Below are 15649 nucleotides of genomic sequence, written 5' to 3'. Positions count from 1 at the left end.
AAATTCCCAGCATGGATGAGGGAGAGACTCATGAAGTAGACTCAGTTGTTTAAAAATAGTGCACATCAAGATTTGAGTAGAAAGTGATGGGCAAGAACAGTTGGAGGGGAGAGAATAGGAGGTGGATTTGATCAATATATGTGCATCTATAAAATTATCAAACAATTAAAAATGTAAGACAAATGTTGACAAAAAATAAACATTTTAAAGTAGTAAATTGTTGTCAATATTTCTAAATTTTATTTTAATCATTTTTTTCCTCCTAAAAAGGGCCAGATGGTCATGTGACTAGATATGATCTGGATTGGCTGGTGAAAAATAGCTATGAAGGGCAGAAACTAAAGGTAATCCAACCTAGAATATTATGGAATGCTGAACTCTATCAGCAAGCCCAAGTTCCATCTGTAGATTTCCAGAGTTTCTTAGAAACAAATGATGAACTGAAGAAGTTTCTGCAGAACCTTCTGCTATATGGAATTGCATTTGTAGAAAATGTCCCTCCCACTCAAGAGCATACAGAGAAGTTGGCGGAAAGGATCAGTTTAATCAGGTAATTTACTAACTCTCTGAAATGCACAATAACTAATGTCTACATGAGCACCAATTAAAAGACGTAAAAAGATCTAGCTCATGAAGCATCTGCCTCAAAAGTACTAGGCCCAGGTTCAGTCTCCAGTACTGCCACCCCCCCCAAAATAATCTCTCTGTCCCTCCCTCCATCTCTCTTTACCTTTCTTTCCCCCTGTCCCTCACTCACCTTTACATCATGACTTCCTCCCTGTACTGCATTCTGCTTTCAAAAGGGGCCTGAATTTGTACTGTATTTTAAAAATAGAGATATTATAAAAATCACCCAGTTTTCATCTTCATAGATACCTAACTCTCAATCATAGATTGGCTGTTAATACTTCATTGGATACATTATATTGCATTTAGCATATTCACAACCTATATTGTATTTTGGTCTGCAACCCTTTTAATCATATTTTATTGTCTGTTCCTCACTGATAAGCACCTGATTCTAAGATCCAATCAGTGACTTTTCCAGGATCACTGTGACAGTAAGCAATATACTTCTGGTTTATTTATCTTAAATAAAGTGTTCTTTTCATTACTAATTTCCATTTCTCATACAGATTTATCTTCTGTAGCATTAAATGTGACATAAATTTACTTACAAATAGTATTTGTTTTTTATTTAATAAAATGTATGTCTAACTAGTTCATTGTGTTACCCAAAGTACCAAAGTATGCTAGGTCATGAAGACAGTGGGAGTAGAACATAATAAATAGCATTTGTGAGCCATTTAGTTTGAAACACAATTTCAGAGCTCTCAAATAAAAGAAACTGTTGCTAAGCAAACAACTGAGAAAGTTTGGAAACTTTTGTTTCAAGAGGAAAAGCATTTCCTGTTTGCTCTTAGGTTTAAGGAACTCTGAAAGCTAAACGATTAAAGTATCCTTTCCTCAAATCTAGGTGTTGTGGCACTGTCCTTTAATCCCAGAACCTGGGAGGTGAATCTCTGAGTTACAAGTCAGCATTGTTTACAGAATGAGATTCAGGACAGCCAGGGCTGCACAGAGAAATCCGTCTTGAAAACCCAAATCAAAAAAGTATCTTTTCCTCAGATCTGAACCTACTGAGAAAATAAATGCAAAATCAAATCTATTATCCTGCAGGAGAAATTTAATATAGCAAGTCTCATAATTGTAACAAAAATACCATTTTCTCTTTTTCTTATTCCTCTGTGTTCAAATAATTAAATGAAAGCAAACACCTCTATGACATATGAATAATATGAAAACTCTCTCTCACACTTGATTATTAGATTTTCTATATTAGAAAATGACTGTTGTTGAAAAATCTGAATATTAATGAAAGACAGTAGTTGTTATATAAATTAATTAAAATTTTCACTTGCTGTAAGCAGCCACATCATCATTTCTATAAAAAGAAAATAAACCCAGGGGATAGCCTTGAATGAAGAGGCTATTAAAATAATCAGATAAACAAAGGGCGGTGATCCCTGAGCTTTCAGAATGTGCATTTTAGTGATTTTCAGTTCATATTCCTAGAGTATTAATTAGTGACAGAATTTCAAAGATTGGCATCTTTAACTGTCAATTTCATCTATATATAGCAATCTGTAACAACAATTATTATATATATTAAGAATAAACAATGATGAATAATATTACAAATATCTAATAGTTTTTTCTTGATTTTACTTGTCAGAGAAACCATCTATGGAAGGATGTGGTATTTCACTTCAGATTTTTCCAGAGGTGACACTGCCTACACCAAGCTAGCTCTAGATCGGCACACTGACACTACCTACTTTCAAGAGCCCTGTGGGTAAGTATATTAGACTTTTCCAGTGTAGTGTTTTTCTATTTGATGGTTTTGAATAGTTTCTTAATTGTCTTCCATTCTATTTTAGTGAAGATCATGTCTACTTACCGTGGACATAGATGAGTGTTTCTTTATCCTCCCTGGAAACATAGTCATTTTAAAATATTCTAGTTTAGTCTTCATTAAACTTTTATGAATAAAAGTTGTATTTAAAATATAACACATATACATGTGTGTCTGTGAAAAGAAACAGATACTGGCTTATGCTGTAGCGTAGTTTGCTCTATCCTAGAACTTGAACTCAGAATGTAGCCGAGACTTGAACAATCCTCTTGCCTCAGGCTTCCAACCCACTATATGGGACTACAATATTTTCTCAAAGTAATTACAACTCACCAAAAAAGTTAAATAACTATAAGTTTTAGAAATAACATTTTTGGCATGATGGTAGAGATCTTTAATTCCAGAACTCAGGAGGCAGAGGCTGGTAGATGTTACTGTACTCAGAGATAGCCTATTGATAGTGGTGCAGAGTTAAGGCTGTGACATCAACTAGACTGTAATCTGCAATGCAGTCTAAACATGTATTATTAGCTTTTTGGTGTTGAGCATGTAAGTTAAAATCTCCAAGTTTCCATATCTTCATCTGTAAAATGAGATTAGCAATACAGTCTATCCATTTATGTTGAAAATGGATTAAATTTTGTAAAAAATTTAAAGCACTTAACATTCTTTTCAACACATACTAAGTATTCAGTAAGGATTAGTTGTCAATCACCACTATCATCTTCATTATTAAATGCATATCCTTTCTGAAGCCACTTTTGCTCTGAATTTCATCGTTTCAACTGGAGATTTGCTCCTATCTTTAGCCTTTCCATACCTGTTGGCTTCCTAGCAGTCAATTTTTATTAATTCTCTGCTTTTGTATACTTGTTTAGACTCTATTTTCTTTTTTTTAAATATTTTTATAGCTAACCTTTTTTTAAAAAATCTGCATGTAATACCTTATGAAAATTATTATTAGCATGCATTAAGTGTAAGGGGGGTCTTATTTTGATAGTTCCATACATGCTTATAATGTGCTTTAAACATATTTATCCCTTCTATTATTCTTACCTATCTATACTCCCTTCTCCCTTTCTATTTTATCATCCCTAGTAGCCCCCTCTCAGTTTCATATCTTCTTTCTCCTTATCTACCATATGTTCACTAAAACATGTAATACTTGTAATGACTTACTTTGCATTACATATTGATATCAAAAATATTAATGTGTGAGTGTATAGGTTGCATTGTGTATGTGTATATGTATGTATGTGTGTGTATGTGTGTGTGTGTGTGTGTGTGTGTGTGAGAGAGAGAGAGAGAGAGAGAGAGAGAGAGAGAGAGAGAAAATTTCTTTATCTACTCCTCTATTGATTAGGCATGTATTATAATTCAGTTGCTGTGAATAGTATGACAATAAATACAGATCTGCAACTGTCTCTGTGGTACACTGACTTGGTTGTTTTGGGTATATTCTCAGGAGAGCTATAACTAGATTATTACATTCTTACTATTTAAAATGTAGTTTTTTTACATAATATATCCTTAGTATGGATTCCCCTCCCTCTACTCCCCCCAGTTCCTCCTACTACCCCTCCCAACCAGTCTACCCTCTTTCTGTCTCTCAATAGAAAACAAACAGGTTTCTAAAGAATAATAATAAAAAAGATAAAACAAAAACTAGCTCATTGGAATAGGAAAAAACAAACAGAAAGAAAAGAGCCCAAGAAAAGACACAAGAAATGTATATAGATGCAGAGACCCACTCATTTGCACACACAGGAATCCCATAAAAATCACTAAACTGGAAGCCATAATATATGCACAAAAGGACCTATGATGTAAAAAGATAGAGGAAAAACATAATTAAAATAAAGGATAAAAAATAAGATTTTTTCTTTAAAAAAGCCTTGACATGACATTATAAGATAAAAAAATAAAATCTCCAAAGATGTCATTGAGTTTGTTTTCTGCTGGTCATCTACTACTGGGCATGTAGCCTACCCTTAAGAGTAGATTATTTCTAGTGAGATACCTTTAGAGAAAACTCATTTCTTATTTGCAAGTGGTTATCAATTGGCGATTGCTTCATGGTTAGAAATAGGGGCATATGTCCACTTCTCATATAAACACTAGGGTCCCATCTGATTCAGACCCATGTAGGCCCTGTGCATGCTGCCTCAGTCTCTGTGAGTTCATATGTGCATCAATCCTGTTGGTTTAGAGGGCCTATTGTTTTGCTGTTCCCCCATCTCCTCTGGCTCTAACACTCTTTCTTCTCTTCTGAAAGGAAGCCATAATACATTACATAAAGGACCTGATGCAGACCCATGCAGGATCTGTGCTGCCTCAGTCTCTTCTCTTTGAGTTCATAAGTGTTTTATTAGAGGGATTTGTTTTCATAGTGTTCTCCATCCCCTCTGACTCTTAAAGCTTCTGATGGTGTCTGAGGAGGGCACTTATCTATGAGTATAACAGAATGTCTTTAGGAGTCATTGTATTGTTGTGTTCTTTCAGTAGAAGAGTAGTATTTTATTTTGCCCTAGGTCCCTGGGTTGTCTAGTCTCAGGTTCTTGGTCATCTGAACAGTGTCTAATATGGGTCCTTCTCCTGGAGTGGGCCTTAAGTCAAATCAGATGCTGCTTGGTTACTCCTACAAGGTCTATGCCACCATTTTCCTAGCATATCTTGCTGGCAGGATATCACTGTAGATTGAATGGTTTGTAGGCAGGTTGGTATTTACCTTTCTCCTTTTGTAGCATGCAGACTGCCTTCCCATACCATGATCAGTAATCAGTAGGGGTGAAGGCTTTATGTTGGCACCAGGTCATCTTCTCTGTCTTCAATGAATTGTGTATATATTGTCTTCATTAGTGAGCCCTTGCTATCAGTTTTTGAAGAGCAACCATTGTCTTGGCAACAGCCTGGGTTGTTTGGGGATTCTTATGGGACCCCCTTTGACCAACAGTTCAATTTGATGTAGACCATTCCCAGTATTGGAAGCTGCATTTAGTGACAAGAGATGTCCAGATGGGGCTTTCTCCCCCATTATTTAGCAATTTCCTTTAGATCACCTTCATATATGTATATTGTAATTGTCTGTCCTGTCCCTTTAAGAAACAAGCCCCGCCCACTCCCTCCCCAGTCTGCTAAAGCAAGTAGATCTTCTTTCCACTTCCAGCCTGCTAGTCCTTCCTTTCCATCTCTCTCCTGAAGAGGCAGCTTCTGCCTCTCTTCCTTCTTTGCCCTTCTCCCCTTCCCTCTCCTCCTCCCTTCTCTATCTCTAGTTCTCTTTCTCTCTTTCTCTCTGCCTCTCTCTGCTCTTCCCCCTTCTCCCCTTCTCCCCTTTCCCATTCCCTTCCATAACCCACTAAATAAATATCCAACCTCACTTTGCATTGCATGTGCCTATCCTTCTCTGTCTGTCACCCGCCATGCAGCTCTCTGCCTGGGACTCGCTGCCCCTCAGGGAATGGTACCGTTTTACTTTTACCATAAAATTTTGTGCCATGACTCAGACAGGCTCTTTCCACCTTCCCTCCTGCCCGAGGTGGGCCAGCTGAGGACACATCTCTGTCTCTCACCCGCTGCATGGCTCCCTGCCAGGGACTGGCTGCCTTTGTGGCCCATCATAGTCTTGTGGCCTGATGCCCGCTGCAGCCACTTGGGGAATGGCACCATTTTATTTTTACCATAACATTTGGTGAATTTCTCTCTCATGCTGCCTTTCATAGTCTTAAAGAGACTTTTCATTATGTAAAAATATCTGCCACAGCCATTATGACATAAATATACTACTGTTTATATAACATATATGTCTAAAACTTATATTTTCACAAACCCAAAGAATTCTTGTGAGTTCCAGGGAGCCAAATTGAAGGATTCACCTTAAACAGGTTATATACACCCCTCTCAATTCCCTGGTTCTAAATTTTTTTTCCTAAACTTCACTTTGTCCTCTGTTCTGCCAGTACCTTAAACAGGTGTAACAGACACCAGACATTTCCATACCACAAACACCAGACAGGAACAAACAGACCAGCTACACCAGGATGTGACCAGCACCCAGCTTTCTCAGGTTCCGCCCAAAGGCGATGCCCACAAATAAGCAGAAAGAAGTCTTGAGAATCCACTCCCCCAAATTATTTAACATGTTGTGCCTAACCTCCCACCTTTTTATTATAAAAAAGAGATGAGAATGTAATGGTCTGTCTTGTCCCATTAAGAGACAAGCCCCACCCACTCCCCCCCCATCTGCTGAGGCAGGGGAATCTTCCTACTGCTTCCAGTCTGAGTTCCTTCCTTTCTGCCTCTCTCCAGTCTCCCCACTTCTCTCCCCTTCCCCCCTTTTATATATATATGTGTGTGTGTGTGTGTGTGTGTGTGTGTGTGTGTGTGTGTGTCTCCCTCTCTGTCTCTCTCTGTTTCTCTTTCTCTATCTCTGCCTCTCTCTCTCTCTCTCTGTTCGTCTCCCTTTTCCCTTCCCCCCTTTCCCTTTTTCCTCCATAACCCACTAAATAAATATCGACTTTCTCTGCATGGTGTGCCTAATAGGTCTCTGTCTCTCAACCGCTATGAAGCTCCCTGCCTGGGACCTGCTGCCTTCATGGCCCTCCGTGGTCTCATAGCTGCCCACTGCCACCATTCAGGGACCTGCATATATATGGTATATAAATATATAAAATATATACCATAACATATATATTTTTAAGAAGTTTCTACTATGTTAGGTTTCCATATTAGCCCTCAAATGGTGCTTAATTTTAGCTGTCTCTCTCTTTATTCCCTCTTTTTCCTCTCCCCACCCCAATCTGATCCTTCTCTTCCATATCCTCATTCATCCATAACTGTCCTATTTCCCTTTCTTAAGGATATCTATCTGTCTCCCTTAGGGGGTATTTTTTATGAATAGTAATGAGTTTCATAATAACATTATTACTGTTCCTCAAGGCTTTCATACTTAAGCCTTCCAAATGACTTCATTCAGTTTGTTGCTTTTTATCACCTATAGATCACAAAACCTACCTCACTTCTGAGTTAAACATTTTTAAGTGACTACTAAATAACCCAGACCTAGAAGTTTCAGAGAAAGTTCAATATGGTCAGAAATTACTTTTCACATTTTAAGTGCATTTCTTTTAGATTCTTGATTTTATTCCTTTATCTTTCCTTATGTTTCTTCCTTGTTTTACTTTGTGATATATTTTCCTGTATTTTTACATGTTTCATTAAATTGCTATTAAGTTTTATATTGAAGTATAATTACATTGTTTCTGCATTCCTTTTCTACCCTCCAATCCCTCTGATGTACTCTACCCCACTTTAAACCACAGCCTCTTTTTCTTTGTTATTATTATATAAGATTTGTGCTAGATTGAGTTAGAATGTTGCCCCCCCCATATGCTCATATATTTCAATATTTGGTCCCAGTTGGTGGAACTGTTTGAGAAGGATTAGGGGATATAGCCTTATTGGAGGAAGTATATTACTGGGGATGGGATTTGAGGTTTAAAAAGCCCATGCCATTCCTACTTATCTCTTTCTCTGTGTGTATGTGTCTTGTGCTTGTACATCAAGATGTAAGCTCTTAGCTACTTCTCTAGTTCCATGCCTGCCTGCTGCCATGCTTCCCAACATGTTGCTCATAGAATAACTCCTTGTAACCATGAGCCCCAAATTAAATGCTTTCTTTCATAAGTTGTTTTTGGTCTTTCAAGGCAATAAAAATGTAACTAACGTCCTACTGCAGCCAGGGTCAATGTTGATGTCCATGGCCCATGTTGCCACCAAAGGCCACAAGGATGCCTGGCCTCTGGGCCTCCACCTGTAGCTATGGGGTCCAGGGCCCTTCTGATACCAGGTCTGTGATAACCTGAATCATCTGCACTGCTACCAAGGGCTATAGTGTTGTCCAGGACTGAGCTGCTGCCAGGGGCAATTTTGGGGTCCGTGGATCTACCATAGCCAGGGTCTAGGTTGAGATCTGTGGTTTCTGTTACCATTGAAGGCCATGTGACTTCTCATGGTCTGGACTACTTACTACCTGGGCCAAATTGGAGTCCAAGGACCGTGTTGCTGCTGATTGTCCTTGGTCCTGCCACAACTGGGTTCTATGTTGATGTCTGATGCCCGTGTTACCACAGGAGCCCATGTGAACCATGTGTTGAACCATGTGTTAAAGTACAAGGGCCATGCTAAACTGGTCCTGCCCTCACTAGCCCAGGAGAGCTAACCCCACTCCTCATCAGCCCTGAGATACTGGAACCCAATGACCCAGGCACTGAGAGCTGTCCCCATCTTTAATAGAGTTTCCCACACACCCCAACCCCTGCACTTGGGAAAGCTAGCCCTACTTCCTCACCATGGTCAAGGGAGAGCTATTTCTGCACCTGATGGGGCTAGTCCCAGCATTCCAGTCAGAACAACTCAGCTACTACCATCCAGGGCTTTATGTTGGCACTAACCCATCTATGACCTACTGGAAAAAGTGACTGGTCCTACAAAAACATAGCCACAGGATAACTTGGGGCAACAGAATGATATCTAAAAGGAGCTTCAATGAGGGTCCAGTATTGTTGTTACACCAGAAGCCAGAGGCCTTGAACCTGACTAACAACATATTATACAATGAAAATTTATAAGTAAAGCTGTTTGGACAAAAAGGTATACTGCTTGATATACAACAGAGCCCAATGCCACTAAGACAAATGAAGAGGTACAAAAGACAAAGGAGTAAGGTGGTATTTTTTGCTTGTGTTTCTTTGTTGTTTGTTTTTAATTAATATTCTTATTTGTATTTTTATTTTTTTACTTTTTATTTTTATCTTATTTCTTTTTTAGTTTTCTTATGTGGTGAACACTACAAGAGTGAAGAGCAAATATGAAGGGACTAGGAAATGAGTGGGTTTGGGGTGAATGATGTGAAATTCCCAAAGAATCAATAAAAACTATGTTAATAAAAAAGTGACTAAGACACTATCTTAATTAGGGTTTCTATTACTGTGAAGAGACACCATGACCATGACAACACTTATAAAGGAAAAACATTTAATTGGAGTGTCTTACATTTTCAGAGGTTTAGTCCATTATCATCTAACCATGGTGGCATACAGGTAGACATGGAGCTGGAGAAGTAGCTGAGAGCCCTACATCTTTACTCAAAGGCAACAGGAAGTGGTCATGAGATGTTGGCAAAGTCTGCTTATTTGTTCCCGACTGCCCAGACCCAAAATAATTACACAGAAACTATAATATTTAAAACACTGCTTGGCCAATAACTTAAGCATATTGCTAGATAGCTCTTATATCTTAAATTAACCCATTTTCATTATTTTATATTTTACCATGAAGCTCATGGTTTACTGGTAAAGTTCCCAGGCATCTGTCTCCTTTGGCATCAGCTGTATGACATCTCACTGATTCAGCCTACTCTCTCTCTACATCTCTGTTTGGATTTCCTGCCTGGCTTTACTCTGTTAAGCCATTGGCCAAACGTAGCTTTATTCATTAACCAATAAAAGCAACACATACAGAAGAACTTCCCACACCAATGAGACAATGGGTGTGGCTTAAGCATATAGGAAACATCGAATCCCATCCCCACAGTGATATACTTCTTCCAACAAGGCCATACCCACTCCAACAAAGTCATACCTCCTAATAGTGCCACTCCCTTGGGGGCCATTTGCGTTCAAACCACCACATGCACATACACAGACACACACACCTGGGTATATAAATATAACTGCTCATTCTCCCAGTGTTATTTGTATGTATATGATTTCAGGACTAGCCAACCACTTAGTCCTGTATAAACGAATTAAGTGTCTCTTCTCTGGGAAGAAGTATTTCACCTGATCTCAGCATTCTTTAGTTGCCACTTCTTTGTTTAGGGTTAGGACTTCATTAGATTTCCCTCTTCCATGTTAGCTTGTCTAATTTTGTTTTACTTCTTCAGGTCTTATTTATGAAGTATATTGTTGAGGTCTCTTGGATTCAGTTCCCCGTCATTTTAAGGAGACACAATCTCACATCAGATTTCTTGATTCTCTGGCTCTTAAAGGATTTTTTGCCTCCTCTTCTCTCTTCTGCTATGTTGCCTAGGCTTTATATACAGAAGTTATATTGTAGATGTATCAACTGAGACTGGGCACACCCCATAATCACTTTTCTCTGCATTTTGGCTGGTTGTACTTTTCTGTAATAGTTTCCATCTGTTGCAAAAACAAGTTTCCTTTGATTTTGTTTCTATTCGTGTTTTTTTTAGAAGGTGAGAGCTACACTTATCTGTGTATATAAGAATAAATATGTAGAATACGCTTAGTAATTATGTTGGTTTTGTAAAGTGGTGATAGTAGGCTCTCCTATAAGATCTACAACCTCAATAACCTTAGGTAGTTGATGAGGTTTCTAGTGCCAGGTATAATTTTTTTCTGAGAGGCCTTAAGTACAATTAGAAAGCTGTTGGTTACACCTAAGATTTAAGTACCACTGGGCGGTGGTGGCACATACCTTTAATCCCAGCACTCGCGAGGCAGAGGTAGGTGCATCTCCGTGAGTTTGAGGCCAATCTGGTCTACAAAGAGAGTTTCAGGACAGCCAGAGCTGTTACACAGAGAAACCCTGTCTCAAAAAAAATTAAATAAAACAACAATGTTGTAATAGGATCGGCGGGGCTGCATCCCCAGCACCCCGGCCGCCTGGCTAGCTTATGCCCCAAAATAACAACAAACTGTATTCTTTTAAACACTGCTTGGCCCATTTCTATCTAGCCTCTTCTAGGCTAATTCTCACATATTAATTTAGCCCATTTCTAATCATCTGTGTAGCACCATGAGGTTCACTTACCAGGAAAGATTCAGCATTTCTGACCTGGAGGCTGGCTGCATTGCCATCTGCCCAGGAGAGAGGAGCTATGGCGTCTCTGAGATCACTTCCTCTTCCTCCCAGCATTCTGTTCTGTTTACTCCTCCCACCTATGTTTTAACCTATCAGGGCCAAGCAGTTTCTTTATTGCTTAACCAATGAAATCAACAGATTGATATATGACACTCCCACATCACAACAAAAAATAACCGTTAAGGTTATTGTGCTATTATAGTCATCCTTATGATTCATAGGTGTGACAGCTTAGTGGGAATATTAATTGCTTCCATTTCTTGAAAGCTTGCATAGCACCTTCTTGTTTCTGAAGTGCATGGTGTCTTCAGCAATAGGAAATTATCCTCAACCTCTGTGAGGCAACCAAGGGCAATAGTAATAGCCTATATTGCATTGAGAGTCTCTTAAACTCCCCTGATGAATAGCCCCAAAGGGGGTTTCTTATGCCTGATAGTGGGATTTTTGGTAGTCAGTATTGTAGTGATATTTAATTTGTATTTTAATAAATAAAGCTTGCCTGAAGATCAGGAGTTACCTGAAAATCACTGGTAAGCCTTATAGACCAGGCGGTGGTGATACATAACTTTAATCCCCATAGCCACACTAGTTTGCCATAAAAAACAGGTGGTAGTGATGCATGCCTTTAATCCCAGAACTAGAGAGGATTATAAAATGAGAGGAGACAGCTCTCAGACACAGTCTCATTCTGAGATTACCAGAGGCAGGATCTCCATTTCAGACTGAGGTAGAGATAAGAGCCAGTGGCTGGCAGTTTTGCTTGTCTGACCTTCAGGTTGAACCCCAATATCTGTCTCTGGGTTTTTATTATTTGTGCTATACAGTATCTCTTGGGAGGAATATTGTTATCCCAAATGAGATAACGTGTGTGTGTGTTTATAGCTATATGTGAATAAACAAATTGCTATAGGTGAATAAATAGAAGTGTTGTTCCTTATGGCCTTTAATTTTTTATATTATTTCTCCCTACCCTTTCCTCCCTCTAACCCCCACCCATATACCCCTTTATGCCTTCTTTCAAATTCATGGCCTCTTTTTCATTAGTTGTTGTAGCATGCATATGTGAATATTCATGTATGTTCCTACATACAAGTTTCTGAGTCTGTTAATGTTACTTATATGTATGTTTTCAGGACTGACCATTTGGTATTAGATAATCAATGAATGTTTTAGACATCCTTGTTATTTTACCCTCTCTTTCTGTATTGATCCCCTTTCCCACTCCACAATTAAACCTCCCTTCCATTTTACCCCCATTTCCCCCTTCAAATCACTTGCACCTTTCTATTCTCCTAGATAAATATCTACTATCTTGCTGAAAACAACAAGAAAAAACAAATTCTAAATGGATCAAAAACCTTAAAGTGAAACCTGAAACCTCTAGAAGAAAACATAGGCAGTACTCTATGAGATATAGGTGTAGAAAAGGAAATTCTGAATAGGACTCCATTTGCCCAGAAATTAAGGTCAACAATTGACAAGTGGGAACTCATAAAACTAAAAAGCTTCTGCACAACTAGAGAAAAATCAAGTGAAGAAATGCAAAATTTTACCAGCTATTCAGATGATTAATATCTAGAATATGTAAATAATTCAGAAAACAGTCAACAAAACAAAGAACTCAAGTTTTAAAAGGGGTGGGACAATGGGTCTGAACAGAGATTTTCCAAAAGAAGAAATAAAAGTGACTAAGTAATATTTCAAAAACTGTTTATACTCTGTCTTAAGGCTTCTAATGTTCTTATAAAACACCATGACCAAAAGTAACTTGAGGATGAAAGAGTTTATTTGATCACAGCTTATAGTTCACTATCAAGGAAAATTAGAGCAGGAACTCAATACAATACAAGAACCTGGAAGCAGGAACTGATGAGGAGGCCATAGATGAATGCTACTTACTGGCTTGCTCCTCCTGGCTTTCTCAGTTTATTTTCTTATACACTCTAGGACCATTTACCCTGGAGTAGCACCATCCATAGTCGTCTGAATCCTCCCCCATCAGTCCTTAATCAATAAAATGCCCCACAGGTTTGCCTACAGACTAATCTTATGGAAGTTTTTTTCAATTCAGATTTGTTCTTCTCAAACCACTGTAGGTTGTGTCAAGTTGGCATAAAACTAACCAGAGGAAATGTGATATTTAAAAAAAAAAAAAAAACTTTGAGATTTTATCTTACTCCAATCTGAATAGCCAAGGTCAACAAAACAAAATTTAAAAAAAAAACACACACAACAAATGCTGGGAGAAAAGAACCCTCATTCACTCTTGGTGAAATTGCAAACTGACCCAACCCTTCTGGAATCAGTGTGGAGAATCCTGTAAAAGCTAAATATAAATCTATCATAGGATCTAGTTGTACTCCTCCTTGGTATATGTCCAAAGGACTCAACCTCCTACTCCACAAATAATTACTCAGTCATGTTCATTGCTGATCTATTCACGATAGTTAGGAAGTAGAAACAGCATAAATGTCCTTCAACCAAAGAATGGGTAATGAAAATGTGGTACATGTACACAGTAGAATACTATTCAACTGTAAAGAAAAATGAATTCATGAAATGTGTAGGTAAATGGAGAGTATTAAGAAATATTATATTGAGTGGGGTGACCAAGACCCAGAAAGATAGACACCATATGTTTTCTCATATCTGTGGCTCTTCTCTCCAGATCTTCAGCTATGACTATATAATATCTGGAGTAAGCACAGAAACCAGAGAAGTAGAGAGAGGGACATGGAGTGACGGACACTAAAGAGAGTACTAGCAGGATATAAATACTTTTAACTTTATTTCTCCTCATGAATTTCAAAATTCTACTTGAATATTTCAGACAATTAATAGTCACCTTCCAGAACTTTTTTCTGTTAACATATTCAGATATACATTCAAACCTTCATTATCATCTTATCACGTGTCTATCTGTATTCCAAAGAGCACTATCATCTTTAAGGTTTTCCAAGTTAGAAACTTAGAGTTGATCTCAATTCCTCTCTATACTTCAAACTGTACATGGTTTTCTAAGTTATTTTTATCACCTTTATTCCCAACAGATTTTAGTACTATTGACAAATCAATGTTTTAAATTATTTTTGTCTATAAAGCAAAATAACAAAATTGAGATTTCATTAAGGAAAGGTGGGGTTTGGTTAGTGGTTATTTTGTTTTGTTTTGTTTAGACAGGGTTCTATGTGTCCCAGATTGGCCTCAGATTCACCATGTAGCTGACAAGAATGCCCCTCTTAAATTCTGGAATTACAAGCATATGTCACCACACATGAATCTTACTGATGCTGGGGATTAATCCCTGGGCTTTGTGTATAGTAGGTAGGTATTCTACCAACTGAGCTACACCTTAAAACAAAATCTTTTTTTAGTTTTACTTCTTTGTGTGATGGGGCTATTTGTGTTTGCGTGCCAATGCACACAAAGGTATGTGAAAAGATAACCTGTGGGATTCACTTATCTCCTTGTACTATATCTTAATTAGGGTTGCTATTGCTGTGAAGAGACTCCATGACCACAGCAACTGTTATGAAGAAAACCTTTAATTGGGGTGGCTTGCTTACAGTTTCAGAAATTCACTCCATTATCATCATGGTGACAAGCACGGAGGCATGCAGGCAGACATGGTGCTGGAGCTCAGAATGCTACATCTTGACCAGAAGGGAACAGGAAGTCAACTGAAAGTCACACTGAGGGAAGTTTGAGCAAAAGACAACTCAAAGCCCACACCCATAGTGACACACTTCCTCCAACAAGGCAACACTTTCTAATAGTACCACTCCCTTTGGGGGCCATTTTCTTTCAAACCACCACATAGTTCATGGTTTCTAAGGATCAAACTCAGGTCATCAGGCTCAGAGGCAAGTACATTTTACCTGATGAGCAATCTTGCCAGCCACACTAAACTTTTTTGTTTGTTTTTCTTTTTTTCAGATTTTATCTTTTTTATTAATTTATTTATTTATTAAAGATTTCTGTCTCTTCCCAGCCACCGCTTCCCATTTCCCTCCCCCTCCCTCTTCAGCCCAAAGAGCAATCAGGGTTCCCTGACGTGTGGGAAGTCCAAGGACCACCAACCTGCACGGAACTCAGGACCACGAGGGGTGCACACTAAACTTTTAAAAAATGCCAATATTTAACAATTTAAGAGAATTCTGTGGTTGTCTATGCTATGACAACAGGTACTTCATACTGTTTTCCTTGAATATGCCTTGTGGATTTACAGTACCATATTTGGTTATGGTTTGCCTCTTCCTAGGGTCCTTTCTCTGTGATTCAATATCATTTCAGTTCTGTTGATGGAGGTTGTTCATTCATTCCCAGCTGTCCAGACTCAAAGTAATCACA

The 15649-nt window shown here is 38.3% G+C and overlaps 1 protein-coding gene across 4 annotated transcripts in view; it reads left to right on the top strand.

Moving 5' to 3' along the window:
• Positions 1-15649, top strand: part of Tmlhe (trimethyllysine hydroxylase, epsilon) — a 194880-nt gene that overhangs the window by 165964 nt on the left and 13267 nt on the right. For all 4 annotated transcript variants that reach the window (XM_075956782.1, XM_075956784.1, XM_075956781.1 and 1 more), the window contains 2 exons: positions 271-550; positions 2237-2356. In XM_075956782.1, the coding sequence (XP_075812897.1) occupies positions 271-550; positions 2237-2356 (400 nt within the window). The remainder of the gene's footprint in view (positions 1-270; positions 551-2236; positions 2357-15649) is intronic.

The sequence above is a fragment of the Microtus pennsylvanicus genome, chromosome X (assembly GCF_037038515.1).
Source record: "Microtus pennsylvanicus isolate mMicPen1 chromosome X, mMicPen1.hap1, whole genome shotgun sequence".
Classification (NCBI taxonomy): domain Eukaryota; kingdom Metazoa; phylum Chordata; class Mammalia; order Rodentia; family Cricetidae; genus Microtus; species Microtus pennsylvanicus.
This window is presented reverse-complemented; position numbering and strand designations above follow the sequence as displayed.